Source organism: Lepidochelys olivacea (assembly GCF_965140295.1).
Source record: "Lepidochelys olivacea isolate rLepOli2 genome assembly, chromosome: 6".
NCBI lineage: Eukaryota > Metazoa > Chordata > Testudines > Cheloniidae > Lepidochelys > Lepidochelys olivacea.
In genome coordinates this window covers 62,330,807-62,354,902 of record NC_140416.1, presented here as the reverse complement: position 1 = coordinate 62,354,902, position 24,096 = coordinate 62,330,807, and the positions used below count along the sequence as shown (strand labels likewise).

The 24,096-nt window shown below is 43.9% G+C and overlaps 1 protein-coding gene across 1 annotated transcript in view; it reads left to right on the top strand.

The window, feature by feature from the left end:
• The window catches only part of MAP3K9 (mitogen-activated protein kinase kinase kinase 9), a 77,354-nt gene that overhangs the window by 36,554 nt on the left and 16,704 nt on the right, over window positions 1–24,096 (top strand). Inside the window, exons 4-5 of the mRNA XM_084632373.1 lie at window positions 6,842–6,990; window positions 17,180–17,355. Coding sequence (XP_084488499.1) covers window positions 6,842–6,990; window positions 17,180–17,355 — 325 coding nt within the window. The remainder of the gene's footprint in view (window positions 1–6,841; window positions 6,991–17,179; window positions 17,356–24,096) is intronic.

Genomic DNA, 24,096 nt, shown 5'->3' with positions numbered 1-24,096 from the left:
TGCCCCTCCCTGACTCTAGGCGCACTGCGAGAGGATGCAAGCGGGACAGAGTCTTGCATGCCCAGCCACAGCCCCTGAGGTGGTGATTCATGTCTCCCAACGCTGCTCCTGATGTCTGAACTAGACCTTGTTCAGGAGTGTTTCCTGGGTGGAGTGCATGAATCAATTATTCTGTGGGGAGGCATTAATTCTGCACTTGCACAGTGTTGCAGAATTCCCTCAGGAGTAAAAACAGCTCAGTGTAGACAAGGCTTTAATGAATGTGCATAGCATGTTGAGAACCTATAATATCTATGCACAGTATTATAATCCTCCTGTGAGTCCCCTCCCCATTTTCCTTGTTTCACATCTCTCAACTACAAAGTCCTGTCTTCTGGCTACCAGCCTTCTCCCAGAGAGCAGAATGAATCTCCCTTTGAAGCCATCTGTGGTGTTCTTTAGTTGGAGAGATTTGCTAGTGAGAGAGCCACGATGTTCTGCCTCTCCCCAGGTCTGAAATATTTGTTGCTTCTGTGGTATTCTTAGCCCTGGCAACAAGATACTGGCACTTGCAGGATCACAACTGAGGTGTGTTAGATAGAGCATGGTCCACTTAGGCATTGGGCCCTGGCTACATGGTGTCCGAGATACGCATATGGAGGAGCAAATATTGCCACACAGGCAATATTATCATTTGAGAGCATTAGCCTCTTCACAAACAGACACAATTAAAGACTCCTCCTCCCACCTAAGCATGCAGTTCAAATCCTTGACTGGATAGACTTTTTTTTATCTTCTTAGACCTGTCTCTCCCCCACACCACTCTCCTGGCTAATCACAGCCAGACTGGAATTTGGCTGATAAGCATCCTTACAATTAATCTCTATAAGAACAACAACAATTAGCTGTCTCCCTTCCTGAGGTATGCAAACTCTTTTATCCCAACACCTTTCCCAAAAAGTCTCTCAATTTATTGGAAGAGCTCCTGTCTGAATGGGGGTCCTAGCTTTTTGACAGAGGTCTTATCTAGCTCATCTCCTTGATGTACAAATGCACAGGTAGCTGTTGGAGAAGATGCTTATTATAGGCCACAGCAATATTCTGAGGAGTGGTTTCTGCCACCAGTGCCCTAGTTAGGCCTGCTGGTAAACAATAATTTGCACTTATCTAGAATGCATGCCTTACTAGTCTCACTTTATTTTTTTATGTTGCAGTAGCACCTAGGAGCCCCAGTCACAGACAGTGCTGTACAAACACATAACGAACAGTCTCTCCAGCTGAGGCTCTCAATGTACTTTATAGACACTTAATTCTTACAACAGCCCTGTCAGGTAAAATAGGTATTTATTTCCACTTTGCAAAGGGTGAAAATGAAGTGCAGAGATTGCAACTTGTACATGGTCACACAGTAAGTAGATATCAGCTGGATCCTGTAACTACTTAACTGTGATTCCTGTCTGTTGTTTGCCACACACCAAACATCACTACTCCTAAAAACTTTAAAAATGGATGTCCATACCTTTCTATTTGTAGATGTGGTTTCTGCTGATATCTAGAATACCTTGCTTTTGTATAGCACCTTTCATCCATGGATGTAGCTCACCTGGGAAGGGGCGTGCCCAGCAAACTACTTCAATATTCAAATCTTGTTTTATAGGACATTACCCCTATTTATTCCTCTGTACATTTTCCTTTCTCCCAGCTTCTGGAATGCTCAGTTGTTTTTTGGAAACATCCAAAAATGGGTTTTGGTGGGGGAAGGGAGGAATCTCAAAGTAAACGCTTCCTAGAGAGCCATTTTATTAGTGAGGAGAAGTGCAAGACCAGCAGGCCATATGGGGGTGTAACAAGGTTTTTTCCATTTTCTCATGGAAACTTCTAACCGCTGTGTGTACTTTACTTTGATACATTTACACTTTTTACAATAAATTTTTTCTTTCTGTGTCAGTGATACTACCATAATGCAGGAAGTGATGTCACAATATCGCCTAGCCTCTTTAATTAAATATGTACAAGATGCACCTTCAGACCAATTATCTGCCCAGAATTTTAAAATTTTCACCTGTGGAAATAGAGTAGTGGAACCATTTAGATGTGTCTGACGAGCAGATTGAGAGGATTCAGAGTCTGGTATTGGATATAGATTATTCTTATTCTTACCTTTTAGAATGCTAATTTGAATCCAGCCGAGTCTGTTGTGACTGAAACAGACCATGCAACGATCTAGGTGAAATGAGTTCATGGTAGGCAGTTCCTATCCCAATTGATAGGTGCTTATCTCATGAACACTGTCCAGCTACTGTCTCAAAATCACTAATTATCCTCTGTTTGCATTCTTAACAGAAAAGCCAAGAATTCAGTAGTGAAGTTAAACTCCCCTTTCAGCCTCAGTGGTGGTCCCTCCAGGTCAGCATAGGGTTGGGAGGGGGAAGCTGGCACTTCATGCTATACCTGTTCTGAGGATAAACAGTCTCCCGGGCTCAGTCCAGTACTATTTGTCAGCACTAAATTATAATTAGTACTTTTTAAAAATGAAGTAAGATTTCATTCTTGATAGAAATGATTTGTTTTCCAGGTGGGTTTTACATTAGGAAGGTGAAGGAACTTGGCTGTGGGGTTCCATCCTTTGGATCCCCTGTCTGACTTTGCTGTTACTTGTTGGGAGGGGGGGAAATTCCTTTTTCATGTTAAGTGCAGACCCTTGAGGGAGGCAGAGAAGGAAAACAGAGCACTACTGACATTTAAAAATTAAAAACCAGAGGAGGAATTAAGACCTTTGAATAAGTTCAGAGACGTCAGGGAAGGTGGCAGTATCACATAGCCCCTCCAACTCCCTGAAAATCCACTGAGTAGGATTGAACTTGATGTTGAATGTCTTAAAGGATTACTGGATTACTAGGAGATGATTAATTATTCATACAAATGTTGGTTCACTTGGGTGTACAGTCAGTATCATGTGGTTCCTCTTGTAATTAAAGTCCAAACAACACTCCAGAATGCTGTAAAAAGATCTGGGCCTCATCTCCTTCTCTATCTCCTTAGTGGGGATAGAGAGTCTCTCCTGCTGTTTTTCCTTTCAGTGTGTTAACCTCTCCCACCCTCTGGTTTCTGTTTTGTGACCACCAACCTTCTGCATGAGAGGGGCTGAAAGACACTGTGTGTTCAATATCTGTCATTATCACTTCTTAATTGGTTGGAAAAGTGCAGCTTTCCCTTACCATTTGGGGCTGAGAACATTATCTCCAGAGAATTCTGAGCACCCTACAGAAGAAATGGTGACAGGATTGGGAGCAGGAATCAAAATCATGTCTCCTGCAAGCATTTAAACTCGGCACCAGATTGCTGGAATCCAATATTTGCCCATCCCCTCTGCTTTTTGAAACTTCCCTGCAGAGAGAGTATCATGTTCATAATGCTTGCCCTGCAGCATTCATAGAAGCAGCGGCTGCAGAATGAGACTGTTGAGGGACCTGGTAAATTTCATTCTGCTGCTACTCCTGGATGAGGAAAAAAGACGAATGTATGATCTGTTGCTGGAGCTGCTCCTTCAGAGATACAAGAGAGACAGACTACTTCTTAGACAATGTCCTGTTGAACCTCTTGATACTATCACCTTAAACCTCTGCATCTGTCTCATAAGACTGAATGACATGACAGAACAGTGTATGGTATGTTGGGTTGATATTGCCTTCTAATGTATTATGTCACATCAGTTGCTAAATAAAAAGCAGGACATGATTCATATTCCAACTTCACATCACTTAAAAATTTCCCTTATGGCTTAAATCGGATTTGGTGCTTCCTTCCCTTCTTTTGTGTTGCTGTCAGCGATAAGTGCCTGCCCTCTTTCATTCCAGAGGTATTTCAGTAGTAGATGAAGTAATAGCTATAATTTGAAAAGTGCTGTGGGATGTTTCTGAATGAATGTTAAATAAACAGTAAATTATGAATGGTACATCAGTTCATGTACAGTAGGACCTAGTTGTATGACATGCTCTTTAGTGTCAATAGATGTCCGGTACAGACACATCTACTTGGTTCAAGACACTTCAGGTTTTTCCAAACATGGGTGCCAGCTTGCCTGGGGATAAGGTCTGGGATGGTGTTTCACTGCCAAGCCTTTCCTTAACCACAGTATGGGGGAAAACCTCTAAAAGCTGAACTTCCATAAATAAAGTTGCAGCATCAAACACTGGTTAGCTGGTATGTCACCACTGCTGGCAGAAGTGCCTCTTGTGGGAGTACTCGTTCTTGTGGTAACATCATAGATAATGGTTAATATTCAAAACCCAGTACAGCTGCTGCTAAGTCAGATTTTTCAGACCCCCTGTGACGAGGTCCACTGACTACAGTGGTGCCTCCTGCAGACCATCATGGGGATTAGTTCTGCCAGCCAGTGCACCCTCTCCAGGTGATTGCCTCTCCCGTCATCTTCTCAGTCCAAGTCCTCTTCATGACTCGGCCATCTGTATTTCCTCCTTCCAGGATGGGTACTACTGTTCAGTAGTCAAGCCATTTCCCCAGTGGAATGAAGTGAATTAGGGGACCTGGGCCCACCTAATACGCTGGGTCCTGACCCAGGGACCCTGCAGATAGCAGCCCCCAACTGGGTCTCCTTAACTTCCTTCAGTGGTGCTTCATTTCCATGGACCACTTCCCCTTGGCCCCAGCACCTTCTCCCTCTTCTCAGGGCATTCAGCCAGTAAGTCTCAGCAGCCAGCCAGAATCTCCTTGTTCCCCTGGTCCCTGCCAGCAACTGTTCTGTCCAAGGTGCTACCTTTGTTGCATCTTGCTGGGAGCACAGTTCTCACTCCTTGGGCTCCCCTCAGTAACTCACTCTTCTCTGCCCTATATTCCTTTGGTACTAGCTGTCTGAGCCCCGATTGGCTGCTCCATGCAGTCTCCCTCCAATTGGCTGCTTCCTGTGCAGCTTCCCTAGGCTGCTAGGAGGACTCACCTCCCCTGCTCCTTTCTGGGAGGAGGTGTGGCAGGCCCCCAAGGCCTCTATTAATCACTAGGGTGTGTGATGAACACTCCCTCACGCCCCTACAGACCTGCCAAGTCTATTTTCCCCTCTTTCCACTGCCATATTGCCCTTTCTACTACTAGACCTGCTTCCCCCCCACCCCCCGATACCTGTTTCAAGGTTTATTGCAGAAGGATTTCATAGGAAATCAGAAAATCATTTGTATTTAAAACAACAAAGAAGGCAGGGCCTGATAGTGTTTTTAAAGTCCTCCTCTTCTGTTTCCCTAACTTCTCTCATAATTTAAAGGATCCAGATGTAGATTACCCAGACTCTCTCACAAGACTTAATTCAAAGAAAATATTTTTCTCCCCTTTTTCTGAAAACCCCCTCACATTTCTGAGCTATCCACATTGCATTCTGAGATTTGTTAGGCTGACTACTAGGGACCATGCTGGAATTTTTGTCAGAAAAACACTTCTTAGCAGGAATAAATGGTAATGGCTTTATTTATTTATTTTAAATTCCAGACTCAAGTCTAAGACCTTAAGATGTAATTATTGGTGTCTAAGAACACAGTATTGTTGAAAACTGCTTGACTTTCTGCATTTCTTATGGAAATTAAACTAGGGTAGTACTAATGGGCATTCCTCCTTCCCATTGCATGGGGCTTATTGTCATGAAAAAGAGAACAGGACTAATACTGAAAGTATGGCATGTCAATGTACATACTTATTTTTAGATTTATATACATGACACCTAGCTAGCCCTCTGCTCCCCATAAACACAATCAGCTCTCCACATTGCATTTTTGTAACAGCATAACTTTAAAATGGAGTGGCATGTGGTTTTGAAGTTTTGTACCTGAGTGTATGCAGTTATATGAAATTTATGCAAAAACATAATTTGGTAGGCTTATTACCCCCTCTCCCCAGTTAGGTTGTTGGGTGGGTTATGTCACTACACATCCTTCTTTAAGGTTCAGTAGCATATTACAGGAAAGAGCTAGCATCCCTCCCACTCATCCCCCAAATAATCAGTACTCAAGTATTTTGCAGGAGTGGTATAACAAAATACTTATTTCTGGAGCACCACATTTAATCATAAATCAGTCCATATCGTTAAATTGCCACAGAAGTTACTTCTACAGGCTTGTGAACCAGAGTGATCAGAAAGACCACAAATTGCTCTGCCTTCAGGGCAAAAAGTATAGCCTAGCCACTTCTTTGACCTAGCCATCCCAAATCAATACAAGCATATAAAAGCTATTTCCTTTTGGGGGATGGAGAGGTGCAGAAATCCATCAAGGTGTGATTTGGAATTTAAGTACTTGAAAACGATAGTAATGAGCACAGTAAAAATACTTGGAAGACTAAATTCTGTCCAAAGAAAAAATGTCCAGTCTTAGTACAGATCCACATAAAATAGAGCATGTAGCAAAATAGTCTTAGAAAGTTTAGATGGTGGAATTAAGAAACTTTTGCACAATTAAAAAAAAAATATTTGCTGCTCAAAATGAAAAGGGTAAACTGTTTATTTAAAAAGAGTGAAACCCAAATTGTTGCTAGATTGACTGTGCTTTTGTAAACTTTGACAAATCAGGAGCCCTGTCACATCCTCAGGGGAAAGGGAGGATGCCAAAACAGAACCGCTAAATTCAGGAAGAGGGGGCTGCACAGATTAATTCTGGGCAAACATCCCACAAAATCAGGTGGTCTGTCTACAGATGTGTACTAGTCCATTTACATTTTTTCTTTGTTTGTAAATGTATTTATTTAGTATCCTTTATGTGTGGGGCAGTCTTGATAAATGAGAGCCATATGCCCTGTTTCAGCTTGAGGTTTATTAAAGTGTTTGTTATAGCCAAACACACACTTCCTGTCTCTCTCCCAATAGTTACGGTGTGCTCCTTTGGGAACTGCTAACTGGGGAGGTACCATTCCGAGGAATTGATGGTCTAGCAGTAGCATACGGAGTTGCCATGAATAAACTTGCCCTTCCGATCCCATCCACATGCCCGGAACCTTTTGCCAAACTCATGGAAGGTAAGAGCCAATTGCAGTGGGAGAGAGAATGTTAATATATTTTTCTCGAGTGCTTTTGATGAGTGCCCGTTTTTGTAAGTTTCAGTAGCTCAGACCACAGAATTAGATGGCTTTACTCAGTGGACCGTGTTATTACAGAAGCCAGACTGTCTGCTATGACAGTTACTGTATCAGAAGACCTCTAGGCTACAGAAATAAAAGCCTTTGTGAAGAGGGGAAGGGGATGTTCGTGTCTTGATTGTGGGTGATGAGCTTACACCAAACCCCCAGATCCAAATACCACCACATTGAGAAAAAAGAAAAGGAGTACTTGTGGCACCTTAGAGACTAACAAATTTATTTGAGCATAAGCTTTCGTGAGCTACAGCTCACTTCCTCAGATGCATTCTGTGGAAAATACAGTGGGGAGATTTATATACATAGAGAACATGAAACAATGGGTGTTACCATACACACTGTAATAAGAGTTATCACTTATGGTGAGCTATTACCAGCAGGAGAGCGGAGGGTGGGGGGACCTTTTGTAGTGATAATCAAGGTGGGCCATTTCCAGCAGTTGACAATAACGTCTGAGGAACGGTGGGGGGCGGAATAAACAAGGAGAAATAGTTTTACTTTGTGTAATGACCCATCCACTCCCAGTCTCTATTCAAGCCTAAGTTAATTGTATCCAGTTTGCAAATTAATTCTAATTCAGCAGTCTCTCCTTGGAGTCTGTTTTTGAAGTTTTTTTGTTGAAGAATTGCCATTTCTAGGTCTGTAATCTTGTGACCAAAGAGATTGAAGTGTTCTCCGACTGGTTTTTGAATGTTATAATTCTTGACATCTGATTTGTGTCCATTTATTCTTTTCCATAGAGACTGTCCAGTTTGACCAATGTACATAGCAGAGGGGCATTGCTGGCACATGATGGCATACATCACATTGGTAGATGTGCAGGTGAACGAGCCTCTGATAGTGTGGCTGATGTGATGAGGCCCTATGATGGTGTCTCCTGAATAGATATGTGGACACAGTTGACAACGGGCTTTGTTGCAAGGATAGGTTCCTGGGTTAGTGGTTCTGTTGTGTGGTTGCTGGTGAGTATTTGCTTCAGGATGGGGGGCTGTCTGTAAGCAAGGACTGGCCTGTCTCCCAAGATCTGTGAGTAATGGGTCATCCTTCAGGATAGGTTGTAGGTCCTTGATGCGGTGGAGAGGTTTTAGTTGGGGGCTGAAGGTGATGGCTAGTGGCGTTCTGTTATTTTCTTTGTTGGGCCTGTCCTGTAGTAGGTGACTTCTGGGTACTCTTCTGGCTCTGTCAATCTGTTTCTTCACTTCAGCAGGTGGGTATTGTAGTTGTAAGAATGCTTGATAGAGATCTTGTAGGTGTTTGTCTCTGTCTGAGGGGTTGGAGCAAATGCAGTTGTATCGTAGAGCTTGGCTGTAGACAATGGATCGTGTGGTGTGGTCTGGATGAAAGCTGGAGGCATGTAGGTAGGCATAGCGGTCAGTAGGTTTCCGGTATAGGGTGGTGTTTGTGACCATCGCTTATTAGCACTATAGTGTCCAGGAAGTGGATCTCTTGTGTGGACTGGTCCAGGCTGAAGTTGATGGTGGGATGGAAATTGTTGAAATCATGGTGGAATTCTTCAAGGGCTTCTTTTCCATGGGTCCAGATGATGAAGATGTCATCAATGTAGCACAAGTAGAGTTGGGACATTAGGGGGCGAGAGCTGAGGAAGCATTGTTCTAAGTCAGCCATAAAAATATTGGCATACTATGGGGCCATGCAGGAACCCATGGTAGTGCCGCTGATTTGAAGGTATACATTGTCCCCAAATGTGAAATATTTATGGGTGAGGACAAAGTCTCAAAGTTCAGCCACCAAGTTTGCCGTGACATTATCGGGGATACTGTTCCTGACGGCTTGTAGTCCATCTTTGTGTGGAATGTTGGTGTAGAGGGCTTCTACATCCATAGTGGCCAGGATGGTGTTATCAGGAAGATCACCGATGGATTGTAGTTTCCTCAGGAAGTCAGTGGTGTCTCGAAAATTGCTGGGAGTGCTGGTAGCGTAGGGCCTGAGGAGGGAGTCTACATAGCCAGACAATCCTGCTGTCAGAGTGCCAATGCCTGAGGTGATGAAGTGTCCAGGATTTCCAGGTTTATGGATCTTGGGTAGCAGATACAATACCCCAGGTTGGGGTTCCAAACAAACACCTACAAGATCTCTATCAAGAATTCTTACAAGTACAATACCCACCTGCTGAAGTGAAGAAACAGATTGACAGAGCCAGAAGAGTACCCAGAAGTCACCTACTACAGGACAGGCCCAACAAAGAAAATAACAGAACGCCACTAGCCATCACCTTCAGCCCCCAACTAAAACCTCTCCACTGCATCATCAAGGACCTACAACCTATCCTGAAGGACGACCCATCACTCTCACAGATCTTGGGAGACAGGCCAGTCCTTGCCTACAGACAGCCCCCCAACCTGAAGCAAATACTCACCAGCAACCACACACCACACAACAGAACCACTAACCCAGGAACCTGTCCTTGCAACAAAGCCCGTTGCCAACTGTGTCCACATATCTATTCAGGAGACACCATCATATGGCCTCATCACATCAGCCACACTATCAGAGGCTCATTCACCTGCACATCTACCAATGTGATGTATGCCATCATGTGCCAGCAATGCCCCTCTGCTATGTACATTGGTCAAACTGGACAGTCTCTACGTAAAAGAACAAATGGACACAAATCAGATGTCAAGAATTATAACATTCAAAAACCAGTCGGCAAACACTTCAATCTCTTTGGTCACTCGATTACAGACCTAAAAGTGACAATTCTTCAACAAAAAAACTTCAAAAACAGACTCCAAGGAGAGACTGCTGAATTGGAATTAATTTGCAAACTGGATACAATTAACTTAGGCTTGAATAGAGACTGGGAGTGGATGGGTCATTACACAAAGTAAAACTATTTCCCCTTGTTTATTCTGCCCCCCACCCCCCACTGTTCCTCAGACGTTTTTGTCAACTGCTGGAAATGGTCCACCTTGATTATCACTAAAAAAGGTTCTCCCTCCCTACCCCTGCTCTCCTGCTGGTAATAGCTCACCTTACCTGATCACTCTCATTGCAGTGTGTATTGTAACACCCATTGTTTCATGTTCTCTGTGTATATAAATCTCCCCACTGTATTTTCCATTGAATGCATCTGATGAAGTGAGCTGTAGCTCTCAAAAGCTTATGCTCAAATAAATGTTAGTCTCTAAGGTGCCACAAGTACTCCTTTTCTTTTTGCGAATACAGACTAACATGGCTGCTACTCTGAAACCAAATTTAGAGTATTTGAAATCTAAGTCTACTTCCAAATTTTGCAGCTTGAGCCTATTGCTAGCTAATACTATTATCACTATTCTATAATCAGAATGGTCTAGTGCAGAGGTCTTAAATCTCTGGGGTGCACTGCCTTAGAGGGGCACGGCTGGGGCCCTCACCAACCCCCACAGGGAGGGAGTGACTCCCTGGCCACACGCCCAGGGATTTGCCGCCAGCCACAGCTGCCAGCCCTCTGCTCAAGGTCCCGGGGCTCTGCACCCAGCCGCAGCTGTAAGCCTCTGCCCCTGGCCAAGGGTCCGCTCCTGACCCCAGATGCGGCCCCAGCCTCTGTCCCCTTGCCCCTGTCAGTGTCTCTCCCACCCCTCACCCCCCCTCACCCCGGAACCACAGCCCCACTCCCAGCTCCATGGGGTTGGGGGCACAGATAGGAGTAAGGGGGGGGTGCGAGGTAAAAAGTTTGTGGACCACTGGTCTAGTGGATTGAACTCTTGGCTGGGGATCAGAAGGTCAGAGTTCTATTCGTGCTGTGCTGTTGACTTGGTGGGCCACATTAATGTAAATTGTAATCAATGGAATAGTACCTGCTTACAGTATTGACACAATAATTGAAATGAATGCGTACTTACAGTACACCAGTGGTGAAGTGGGCCTGGTATGTGACTTTTGATGGGTCACTTATCTCACAAAGGAGGGTTGTGAGGTTTAATGTGTATATAGTTCTCGTGCTAATCATCATCTGTGTCCCCCTCGATCTGGTAATGTCATACTCAAATTTTGAGGAAGGGGATTTAAGCATGACTGACACGCTGAAAAGCCCCAGGTGGTTGAAGGTTTGTTTAAAAAAAAAAAAATCAGTTTCCAGAGGTGAGTTATAGTATGAATATAGTACCAAAGGAAGGAATAAAATCTTTTGTAGGGTGCAATTCAGGTGATGGCCCCGATGGGTTCTCTGGCTATTTTAACTCTGCAAACGTCCCCTGAGCCATCCACTCCAGACCAATTCTTAATTTTTATCAAAATATGTATATAGAATTCTAGAAGAATGCTTAGAACTTCTATATTGTGCCTTACAGCTGAGGCTCTCATAGCGCTTTACAGCTGTTACAGAATTAAACCTCACAACCCTCCTGTGAGTCTGGTAGTATTACCCCCACTTTACAGATGGGGGAAAACGGAGGCATAGAGAGGTGAAGTGACTTGTTCAGTGTCACCCAATGAGTTAGTGGCAGGGCTGGCAATAAACCCAGAGTATCTGACTCCCCCTGTTAGTGGGATAGACTTGCCTTTGACTTAAATAGGTGTCACTGAGAGGTTTGTCTGCTTCTGGAATACTTTTGTTTCTCTCTGTCCTTTGATACAGATTACAAACACAGTTCAATTAAAAATCTAGAATTCTGTGTAATGTTTTGCTAAAACCATGAGCCATAAGATTACAAACAATGGAAGTGCAGCTACAGTACATACATCTGCATTACTACAACTATGACCTTAAGTGACAGTCCGGTTACGAAATTGGGTAACCAACTTGTCGGGTGGATGGGATTACCAAGAAACTACTGTAAATGCACACTTGAAAGTATAGTAGCCACTAAGGATGGAAACAATGTAACTTGTTCACTGAGATTCCCCTGGTCAGATACACAGGACATGCTATGCGATCAATGGGAATCTGATAGTATGCCAGTGAATTTAAGTACATCGCAAAGAATGCAGTGCAACAAGCTCTGTCTAAAAGAGCTAATGACAGCATCGAGCAGTCATAGTTTCAGTGCATTTTATACTGACAGTGTTTCTTAAAATCAAACATGGCTGTTGGTGGGGTGGAAAATATTGGGAGGTGTGAAATATTTCAACCCAATACCATAGAATAAGGGAATAAGAAAGCAATCACTTTCCTCCCCCTTCGTCAAAATTGTTTGTCAAAAACACCATTTCCCTTCTTGGTGAACTCTGGTTCCTCTAATGCTGATTTTGCTTTTGAGTTACTGCCCTGGTGGTCTTTACTGAGATGACAAACCTGAACTTACAAATCTTTTCTCTGAAGAGGGCAAGTTACAACTGTCCTCATTAGTGCAGATAATGACAGTTCTAGGTCTGGGAAAATAAAAGCCATAGATCACCTGCATAGATATCAAGCTCACTCACTCATGAACTTGGCTGGTTGCAGTGCTTTGTTTTACACAGAGTCATGTTTGCTTTGCTATGCTTAAAAAGTGGGATAGAGGGGCACTTTATGCCCTTGACAAATTATGCCCTTGACAATTTTTCTATATTACCCATCATCACTAATTGGTCAGCATCAGGGAAGCTTCGAAGCAGTTTTGGACATCCCTGGTTCTGCACATAGATATAAGAGGCATCTTGTGAGCCATAAAAACAAAAATTTTCATTCTGTGTTGCTTTTGGGACCTAGATGTCTGAAGAACAGCATCCTGCTGCACAGAATCTCAGTACTATAACTCCTCACTTAGTCGTCCCAGTTAACGTTGTTTCGTTACATTGCTGATCAATTAAAGAACATGCTCGTTTAAAGTTGTGCAATTCTCCCTTATAAAGTCGTCTGGCAGCCGCCTGCTTTGTCCACTGCTTGCAGGAAGAGGAGCCCGTTGCAGCTAGCTCGTGGGGGCTTGGAACCAGGGTGAACCGGCAGCCCCCTATCAGCTCCCCGTTCCCCTAAGTTCCCTGTGCAGCAGCTGCCTAGCAGGCTATCCATTGCTGGTAGTTCAGCTGTCCCTCCCCAACTGCCATGTGTTGCTCCTGCCCTCTGCCTCGGAGCTGCTCCCCCAGACTCCTGCTTGCTGTGCCGGGGGGTGGGGGGGGCTAATGTCAGGGTATCCCCTTCCCCCCTGCTCCTGCACCCCACTTACCCCATCTTCCACAGAGCAGGGGGATGCATGACAGGGTCAGGATGGGGGGGGGAAGAGCTTCCTCGCAGCAGCTGCCATCTCATCTTGCTGATTAACTTAAAAAGGCAGAGTACTTGAGAGTCAGCTTACTTAAAGAAGCAATGCATGTCTCTCTCTCTCTCACACACATGGTGTGTGTGTCCCTGTCTCCCCTCCCTCCATTTGTGCTGCCTTGTAGAGTGTGAGGCTACATTAACTAACAACAATGAGTTAACCCTTGAGGGCTCAGCCAATTGCTAGTTCATCATTTAGCAGTAAGGCATCCACTGGGGAAATATCCCACCCTCTGACTTCACCACCTCAACCAAGCGTCAATCATCATCGCTGTGTACCAGTATTAAATTTTGTTTAAAACTTATACTGTGTGTATGCGTTGTGGCAGAGCTCCGACTTTGTCCCCATAGGTCCCACACTTCCAGGCAGTTTATGCTAGCTTCAGAGGCTCACTGCAACCCTCCACATAGCCCTTCTCTTTCTAGCGCCAGGGGATACAGTCTACTGAGCCCTTTTCATCATAAGCCAGCAAGGAGGCTGGTGAGAGAATTCCCACAGTTTCTGTTGCTCCTACGGCCTTATACCAAAACAGTTTAGCCTCCTCTCCTGACAGGGGCCTGTTTTCCCCTCCCAGGAGGTGTTTCTATAATGGCGGGTTGGGGGGGAACTGGGGCCCGCCCTCTACTCCAGGTTCCAGGCCAGGGACCCTAATGGTAGTAGCTGTTGGCAGCCAATCTTTCACTGCCAGAGTTGCTACATTTCCCTGGGTCACTTCCCCACAGCTCTCCTACTTTTCCCTTACCAATGACTTGAGAGTGTCTTCATTAACCAGCACTTCATCTGCACTTGCTCTCCTCTGCCTGACTGGAGTGAGCCCTTTTACAGTATCAGAGGGGCCTTAATTAGAGTCAGGTGGTCACATTAGCCTAATGGCCTCACCTGACTCTTTGCAGGTTAATTGGAGTCAGGTGTTCTTATTAGCCTGGAGTAGCCCCTGCTCTGGTCAGTCAGGGAATGGAAAACTGTGAATCCAGTGGCCAGTATATCTGCCTTCTGCTACTTTGCTGTAGTGGGCGCTGTCCGGGGTCCTCTGCTCGGTGTCCCTGTCCGGTTCCCTTCGTTTGACCCTTTGACCACACTCCCGTCCCTGTTTTTCATTAGTTGTCCCCCGTAATTAGTTGGCTTCCCAGGTCCTGTGGATCCCCCCTTAGGCTGAGGGGGATCCTTTCGTAGTGGACGAGCTCCGCCCGCCCACTTCCTGGATCCCAATAGGGCTACTTTGCTGTAGTGGGCGCTGTCCGGGGTCCTCTGCTCGGTGTCCCCGTCCGGTTCCCTTCGTTTGACCCTTTGACCGCACTCCTGTCCCTGTTGTTCATTAGTTGTCCCCTGTAATTACTTGGTTTTCCAGGTCCTGTGGAGACCCCCCCTTAGGCTGGGGGGTGATCCTTTAGCAAAGCCCGCCCACTTCCTGGATCCCAATAAGGCTACTTTGCTGTACCCAACTGGCCTGGGTCTATCACAGTGTGTGTATATAATATATAGTCTTTTGTCCTAACCCCCCTATTTACATTAATTCTTATGGGGAAATTGGATACATTACAATTGCTTAACATCGTTTTGCTTAAAGTCACATTTTTTCAGGAACATAACTACAATGTTAAGCAAGGAGTTACTGTATCAAAATTCCCAAATGGAGAATTGCAATAATTTCAAAATAAAAAAAATACAAAATCAGGATCCCAGCAGAGTCAAAAGGGATAAGAAATAGGAGTTCAGACTAATCCCTGGTGTAACTGTTAAATGAATAGAATTATTGCAGAGATGAATTTGGCTCATGATGTCTTCTAATCTAACTGGCAATTTTAAAATTATAAAGCATCAGTAGAATGTTAATGTTCTTAGAATGTTCTAAACTTCCCTTTTTATGGGGGAGAAAAAAAAAGCAGGCAATATCCCACTTTCTTGCACAACTTCTCTTGGTCATGTGGGAAGCCTGTGCTTCAGCCCCTCCAGGTACTGGTTAAAAGGGATGGTTACATTTACACATTGGGAAGGCCCTCTGCATTACAGCATCTGTATCTGCAACTGGGGGATTGAGGTTGTTGTACTCTGCCACATCTGGGACTATGGTCATGTGATAGGCCTTTCCTATCTGACTTCTTGTTGGGGCTTGGCATGAAGGAGTTCTCTAGCATTAAAGGGAATAAGTGTATGACTCAGGCAGGAATCTATGAAGACTGCACTAGGAGACAAAATGTAGAATGAGCAATTAACATTTGCTGAGAAAGGGGGCCTACATTTGAGGTAAGGGGGTGGAATGATTGGGATTTTCCTCATCATGAGAGTTTCAGATCCTCCACTTAACATGATGGTATCTTTAAAAGCAGGATCTTGGTAATTTAAGAGTTTGGGATTTTATTATACACCATTCTCTATTTAATCTCTCTGGCCCACATTGCTATAGTACCTGAGCATCTTTTTTATACTATTGCCTGTTAGGAGCTGCTAAGAATTGTACATGTTGTGGTAAGATGGTGCCTTAAATTCTGTATTTTGGGAGCTATATAATAGAACAAGTTACTGCATTTTGAGTTCACGTTTTGAAACGTGGCAGCTCAAATCTGGTTTAGATTAAGTGGGGAAAGTTGCTTGTTCTTTGCTCATGTAAAACAAACAAACACCGCACAACTTGGTGTCAATGACCGAGTGTGTCATGTATATTGCAGATGAGAATTGAAGATGTATAGGATATATTTTTCACTGCAAGGTTAGCTCAGGATCTTACTCAGTTGTTGCCCCTCACCTCCCTTTCATCCACACACTCAGCCCTCTTAGCTGAGTTAAGTGGTTCTTTCAACCTCAACTAGCTGGCGTATCTGGGGGTATAGGTTAGAGCCCAGCTTTGCTTTCACTCAAACTGGTAACCTGCTCACTTTGCAGTGAGGTTGCAGGCTAAATCACAAGAGTGCTGATAGTCCTTCAAGCCTTCTCACAATTCCTTCTGTGTGCAGGACAGATCAGTTCTCCTACAATTCACTGGAAAAGAATCTGTGCTCTGCTAACTGCAGCAAAAAGAGCTATGAGACATGCTCACAGAAGTCACAGAGAGGCTGGGGACAGATATTAATACCTGGTGGTAGGGGCCCCCCTGGTGAGGGCCTTACGTGCTAATTGCATTTTTTGCGGGGAGGGATAGCTCAGTGGTTTGAGCTTTGGCCTGCTAAACCCAGGGTTGTGAGTTCAATCCTTGAGGGGGCCATTTAGGGATATGGGGCAAAAATTGGGGATTGGTCCTGTTTTGAGCAGGGGGTTGGACTAGATGACCTCCTGAGGTCCCTTCCAACCCTGATATTCTATTATTCTAAGTCCTAGCAGCACAAATGGGGGAGCACAGCACCAATGAGGACACAGTAACTTGGGTATGGCTTTGTATTGTGGCTGCTCACCCCAGTCTAGGCTAATTTAAGTACCATTCACCCAATTAACTCTGCAGTAAAGTGCAGAAGAAGCTTATACTAACCCTTGCTTCTCTATGCTGAGCTATGCTCTCAACAGCAAAATCAGTCTCTGTTCTATAACCACTTAGAGTTTTAAGCAAAGTATTTGGGGAAAATATTTATGCTGTGTGGTTTTTAACAAGCTTGGTAGTGTAGTTATCTATAAACTGAGTCAGTCTCTAACAGTATTTTATTTATTTAATATTTATATTTCAGTAGCATTTAGAAGCCACCAAATCAGGACATATTTAAAAAGGCAGTCCCTGCCCCAAAGAGCGTAGTCTACAAGAGAAGACATGAGGATGAGGTTGGGGGATGGGAGAGGCCGGGTAACAAAAATGTGATAATGCACAATTCTTAGCCAGTCAGAAGGAGTAAACACAACTTGCCACCTGCTTAGTCTCTAACCTCCTTATTCTGATGTTTAACAACTTGCTTGCTTTTGTCCTGTTTTAGACTGTTGGAATTCTGACCCACACTCACGACCATCTTTCGCCAATATACTAGACCAGCTCACTACCATAGAGGAGTCTGGCTTCTTTGAAATGCCCAAAGATTCCTTCCACTCCTTGCAGGAAGACTGGAAACATGAGATCCAGGAGATGTTTGATCAGCTCAGGGCCAAAGAGAAGGTAAACAGGGAAAAACATTCCACTCTCATGTGATCTTGGACTGTGATCTTGTCTAGTTTCACAGCCTAAACAGTATCATCTTTGTGTGTTGGTTTCTTTTACTGGCATTTTTAATATGTACATAAAGGGGTTGGAATGGGAACAAAATAGGTTGTAGTACTCTTCCATGCTGTGTCCACACCTAAACCTTGTCCGCTTGTGACATCAAAATGAGAGTCCAGTCACAAATACTGAAGATTTTCCATAATATGGTAGTTCTTCTCCATTTTTCCATGTGTCACCTGGCAATGAAATTGTTAACAATCATGACAAATACATTATCATTAGGCTTATATGTCAACACCCAAATAATATGGAAGAGGCAGTTCACATTCTCAGAGCTATTGTTTCAAGCTGCCTGAAAATTCAAGCAAACATCAGTATTGGTTACACGATGGTCATCTTTTCAAGGTTTTGGTCACAACCACAAGGGCTAGAGACTTACATTTTTAAAAAAAATTATATTTCAGATACTGGAGCACAAGGTACATCTGTCAACCCAATTTGACTCTTTGTAGGGAATTAGGTCAGCTCATCATGTAATCGGGAAGCTTTTAGAAATGTCAGTATGCCTGTGTTTTTAGGGGTCTCTTGACATAATCATGCTAGTAATGGTATTGACCTATTTCTATCACCAATCATACAAGTTTCCCACTTAATTGATTTAGTTGGTATGGCACTAAATTTTGCAGTGCTGTTCTAGGTGTCAATTACACACATACACTTAAAATGTACTGGATTTGGCCTGCACCATATGGCCTGCAGTATCAGTGACCAGATTGTGACACATGGAGCCTCTAATCTCTGTCCTCCCCAGGCTCTGATCTTGAGACCATAGGGATTGTCAACAGGCAAGAGCAACAGTAAAAAAAACAAAATGAAAATAGCTTCAGAGGATGGATCAGTGAGAAGAGAAGCTCAAGTAGATAGAGCTGTTGTACCCTGATTTGCCCCCTCCCCATTGCAGGAGTTCTCAGTGTGTCTGGAACTGATGCAAGGCCAGGGGAAAAGAAACACAGCTGGTGGCTGGCTCACTTAAAAGCTATCTGCCTTCCATATACTTTATGGTCTCTGCTACAAATAGTCATTGGAGTCACTGAAGCAGCTGTCGCCCGGCTACTCCCTACCCTGTTTCCTCTGTTTTCCTGGAATGCACCAGCAGGTCCCTTTGCCTTCCCTTTTCCGCCTTCCCCTTCTCCGTAGTAGCACTGAGCTCTCTAGTAAGTGTAAGAGAAACGCTGGGTGATTGAGTGTGGCAGCAGACTAAGTGGAGACAGCATTAGAGGATAGTAAGGACAAGGGGATGTCAGTCACCAAAAATGAAGGATGCTCAGTGAATGGGGGTGGAGTTCTCATGTACTGTCAGAAAAGTGAACATAAACTGCAGCAGCTCTGTTACTGCCCTTGTAGAACATCTGCTTACTATGATCAGTATAAAAAGGGGGGACGAAGTCTCCATCAGTGTATTACAATGGAGTGACTTAATATGTCCACTAGTTGGGCTGGTGGATATATGCCTAACCAAAGTTAAGGGAATGATGAGCTTATCTATAATGAAATTGTCACTTAAAGGTCAATTTGCATTAGGCTCAAATGTTAATTTAGGGGTTGAGTGAGAAGGGGCTCTCTGTTGGTTTGTGTTTTTTAAACCAGCCAAAAAAAAACAACAAAAAACCTTTATGTAACTAGGAATGTGTTAAGAACTTTTTTTAAATTACATGTGGTGGTGGTGTCCGTTGGTACACGTGGTACAACAGGATTATGTTAGTGCTTTAGAGGCAGAAAATGAATTCGCTCTAATTAGTCCAAGTTCAGTGTCCAGTCTTAGTGATCTGCAAACAGTAAACAAAACCATCAATTGTGAGAATTAAATTTTAAAATTATTTAAATGTGTAGTTTTTCTTAAATTTTTCAGATCAGGAACCGTCTGTTTGTACAGTGCATAGCACAGTGGGTCCCCAATCCCAATTGGAGCTTCTGGTGCTACTATTATAGAAGGAAAAATGTGAATCATCTATAGCATTTAGAAAAGGACATTTTGAAGAATACTTACTTTGACAACGAGTGTGTTTTTTTTTTAATAAAGCTTATTATCAAGCTTGTAGGACGGTATTACAGATAACAGTGAGGTTACCAAAAACAAAAAAGACAGAAGAAAAGAAAGAGAAGGAAAGAGAGAGAGAGAGAGAGAAAATCAGTTTAAAAGTGTGTTTAAAATTTAACAGTATGCTTCCAAACCAAAAGGAATTAAAGTTGAACTCTTCAACTTTTACCTCTGCAGTGAAATTGACCAACTGGAGATAATTATTCTGTGATTTTCTGAAACCTTTTGTCCTTGTGGTGAGAAGGAAGGAATGTAATGGGGAGAGCAAAGGATTTAGAGATCTCAGGAACAATTAATTCCAATTGATCCATTTCATCAACAAAGGGCAAGGTGAAAAGTTAACTTTAAAGTTCTCCATGTTCACAGGGATGCTGCACCCTACCATGAATTGATAGGAACGACCTCTATATAATGAACATTTAAAAGGAAACAAATAAACCTCACTTCATCTCTCTTGATAATGTTATTGTATAGATTTGTGTTAGAGCTCATAGACTCAGTCTTTAAGGCTAGAAGAAACCATCGTGATCATCTAATCTGATGTCCTGCACATTATAGGCCGCAGAACCTCACTCACCCATTCCTGCAATAAACCCATAATCTCAGCTGAGTTACTGAAGTCCTCAAATAATGATTTAAAGACTTCAAGTTACAGAGAATTCACCATTTACTCTAATTCAAAGAGCAAGTGACCCAAGCATCAGAGAATGGCAGAGACCGTGGGGCTCTATTGCCTACTTGACCTGGGGGAAAATTCCTTCCCAACCTCAAATATGGCAGTCAGTTAGACCCTGAGTGTATCAATGAGACCCACCAACCAGATATCTGGGAAATAATTTACTGTAGTAATTCAGAGCCCTCCCTATCTATTGTCTCATCTCTGGCTGTTGGAGAGATTTACTTCTAGCAGTTGCAGATTGTCTACGATGGCATGTAGCCTATCTCATCATACCATCCCCTCGACAAACTTACCAACCTCAGTCTTGAAACCATTTGGGTTTTTTGTCCCTGCTGTTTCCCTTGAAAGACTGTTCCAGATCTTCACTCCACTGATGATTAGGAACCTTCATCTAATTTCAAGCCTAAACTTGTTGATTGCCAGTTTATATCCATTTGTTCTGGTGCCAACATTGGCCCTTAACTTCAATAACTCCTCTCTTTTGTGTTTATCCCTCCTAATGTATCTATAGCGAGCAACCATATCTCCCCTCAGCCTTTGTTTTGTTAGGCTAAACAAACCAAGCTCCTTGAGTCTCCTCTCATAAGATAGGTTTTCCATTCCTCTGATCATCCTAGTAGCCCTTCTCTGCACCAGTTCCAATTTGAATTCATCTATCTCAACCATGGGAGACTGGAACTGTGCACAGAGTATTCCAGATGACGTCTCACCAGTGTTTTGTACAATGATACTAACACTTCCCTGTCTCCGTTGGAAATACCTCGCCTGATGCATCCTAGGATTGCATTAGCCTTTTTCACAGCCACATCACATTGGTGACTTAGTCATCTTGTGATCGACCAGTAGACCCAGGTCTTTCTCTTCCTCTGTCACTTCCAACTGATAGATCCCCTGCTAATAGCAAAAATTCTTGCAGTTAGTCCATAAAGGCATGTCCTTGCACTCTGCACTATTAAATTTCATCTCATTTCTATTATTCCAGTTTTCAGGGTCATTTTGTAGAATATTCCGGTCCTCCTCCACAGTGGCGGATTAGCCACTGGGCCGATGGGCCCCAGGGCCCTGGCCAACTGGGGGACTCTGGAAAAATGGGTGCCCCTGCAACCCGACCCTGCTCCCTGGCATGTTTCAGCTCACAGGGAGTGGACAGAGCAGCTTTTCCCTTACGCTCTGGGTCTTGCCTTAGCAGCTGGACACCACCTCCTGGGTCCTACTGCTAGCCTGTTTCCTCTACAACCGTGAGTGCCTGCGGAGAGGTAGGAGGGATGCAGAGCAAGGGAGGTGGGGTGAGGGGAAGGGAAGGGGAGAAGAAGGAGATGGGGAAGAGAAGGGGATACAGGAATGGGTGGGGGGAAGTAGGAGCCCAGCATGTGGCATTCTGTGGGCCACCAGCAGCTCCAGCAGGGAGGCAACCGCAGCAACACCAGAACAGGGACATTGCTGCAGCTGCCGATGCAGGAGTGATTGCCAGCAGCAGCTGGGGCCTCCCCTGTTACGCCATCCTGTCCCCCCCCAGCACCAGCAGCCCAGGTAGCACTGTAGGCGGAAAGCGAGAGCCAGTGAACCAAGGGGACTGGCTTCAGCGTGCATGTGTGCGTGTGTATGGGCGCGCTTTGCCCCCCTACCCCCACCTCCCCAAATATAGCAGTCAAACTACAACTATAGCCCTGGGACTGGAGGAGCTCCAGCTCCCTGCTGCGGGCCTCAGAGCCAGGGGAGCTCTCACTCCCAGGTGTGGTCTGGGGCCATGGCAGGGGGGAAGGGCACAGAGCTTCTCTGGTGTTGGGGCTGCAGTGGGGGGATTGAGGGACAGAAAGGAACAAGGTTGTGGAGCTCCTGGGGGAGGGGAGCAGAATAGGGCTGATTGTGTGTGGAACACAGCAGAGCGGTGCAGGGAGGGACAGATTGGGGTGGGACTGTGGGTGGGACTGTGGGTGGAAGGAGGGGTGAAGAGGGGCCCCCACTTGGTCTGGCCCAGGGCCCCACGAAACCTTAACCCGCCTCTACTCCTCCATATTGACAATACCTCCCAACTTTGAGTTATCTGCAAATTTTATTAGTCCATTTTTTTTTTAGTCCACTTTATTGGCCACTTTTGTGCCAAGGTGATGAATGAAAATGTTAAATAAGATTAGTCCCAAGCCGGATACCTGAGGAACTCCACTAGTATCATCTCTCCACCTGACAGTTCACCTTTCAATATGACCCAGTATAGTCTCCCTTTTAACCAGTTCTTTATCCACCTTTCAATTCTCGTATCAATCCCGTATTCTCAAATTTAACTAATAGTTTCCCATGTAGAACTGTATCAAATGCCTTACTGAAATCCAGGTAGATTAGATCTACTGCATTTCCTTTGTCAAGAAAATTTGTGATCTTCTCAAAGAAAGAGATCACGTTGGTCTGCCATAATCTACCTTTTGTAAAACAATGTTGTATTTTATACCAGTTACCATTTACCTCTGTCCTTAACTACTTCATTTTTCAAAATTTGTTCCAAGACCTTGCATACAACTGAGGCCAAACTAATGGGCCTGTGGCTTCCTTTCTTAAAAATAGGTGCTATATTATCAATATTCCAGTCACAGTGTGCAACCCCCAAGTTTATGGATTCATTAAAAATCCTTTGCTGTAGGGCTGGCAATTTCATGTGCCAGTTCCATTAATATTCTTGGATGGAGATCATCCAGGCCTGCCAATTTGGTCCTATAAACTTTTGGTCCTATAAGCTTCCACCTCATATGATTTCTACTTCCGTAAGCTTGTTATCATTAGCCACCCTGCCACTACCCCCTAAGATCCTCATTACCTTTATTAAAACCGAGGCAAGGTATTCATTTAGGTGTTGGACTATGCCTAGATTATCTTTAATCTCCACTCCACCCTCAGTGCTTAGTGGTCCCCCTTCTTTCCATATTTCCTTTTTATTTAAATGGCTAAATAATCTTTTATGATTGTTTTTAATTTCCTTTGGAAGTTCCAACTCTGCTTAGCTTTCGGCAGTTCTCACTTTCCTCCTATACTTTGGGACATACAAGAGGTAGCTTTCCTTGTTGATCCATTCCTTGTAGGCTTTCTGCTTTCTCTTAATAAGATGACTGGGATGCTTGTTCATCCAGTTTGGTCTGCAACCCTTCCCTATGAATTTTTTCCCCTTGCTTGGGATGCAGGCTTCAGACAGCTTCTGCAACTTTGACTTAAAGTAATTCCAAGCCTCCTTCACATTCAGATCCTTAAGTTCTTCAGTCCAGTCCACTTCCCTAACTACTTCCCTTAATTTTTTTTTAAAGTTTACCCTTTTGAAATCAAAGATCCTACTTGCAGACCTATTTTTGTTTATCCTTCCATTTAGTGTCAACTAAATTAGTTTATGATCACTTGACCCAAAGTTGTCCTTTATAGCCAGTTCTTCTGTGAGGTGCTTGTTGCTTACCAATACCAAATTTAAAATGGCGTCATCTCTTGTTGGTTTGGTGACTATTTGGTGGAGAAAACTTTCAGCCATCACATCGAGCAATATCTGGGCCCAACTGTTATTAGTAGCACTTGTCCTTCGATCTATATCTTAGAAATTAAAGCCTCCCATAATCACACAATTCCTACTAGTACTTATTTCATTAAAGATATTAGTTGTCTCTATCCATGTCCAAATAGGATCCTTTGGGGCTGCAGCATATCCCAAGCACTATCTCATTGGAGCCTCTGTTACTTTTCTTCCCCAAAGTGATTTTGGTCCCCAACAAATTCTGTCTTTCCATTCCATCTCTTCTAGTTTCTTTATAGTCTGCCTTGTGATTAATATGCAATGCTACTCCACTGCCTATACCTTTTATTTCTGTCTTTCCTCAACAGCACATACCTTCAGTACCTGTACTCCAGTCATGACTACTATTCCACCATGTTTCTGTTATCCCTGTTA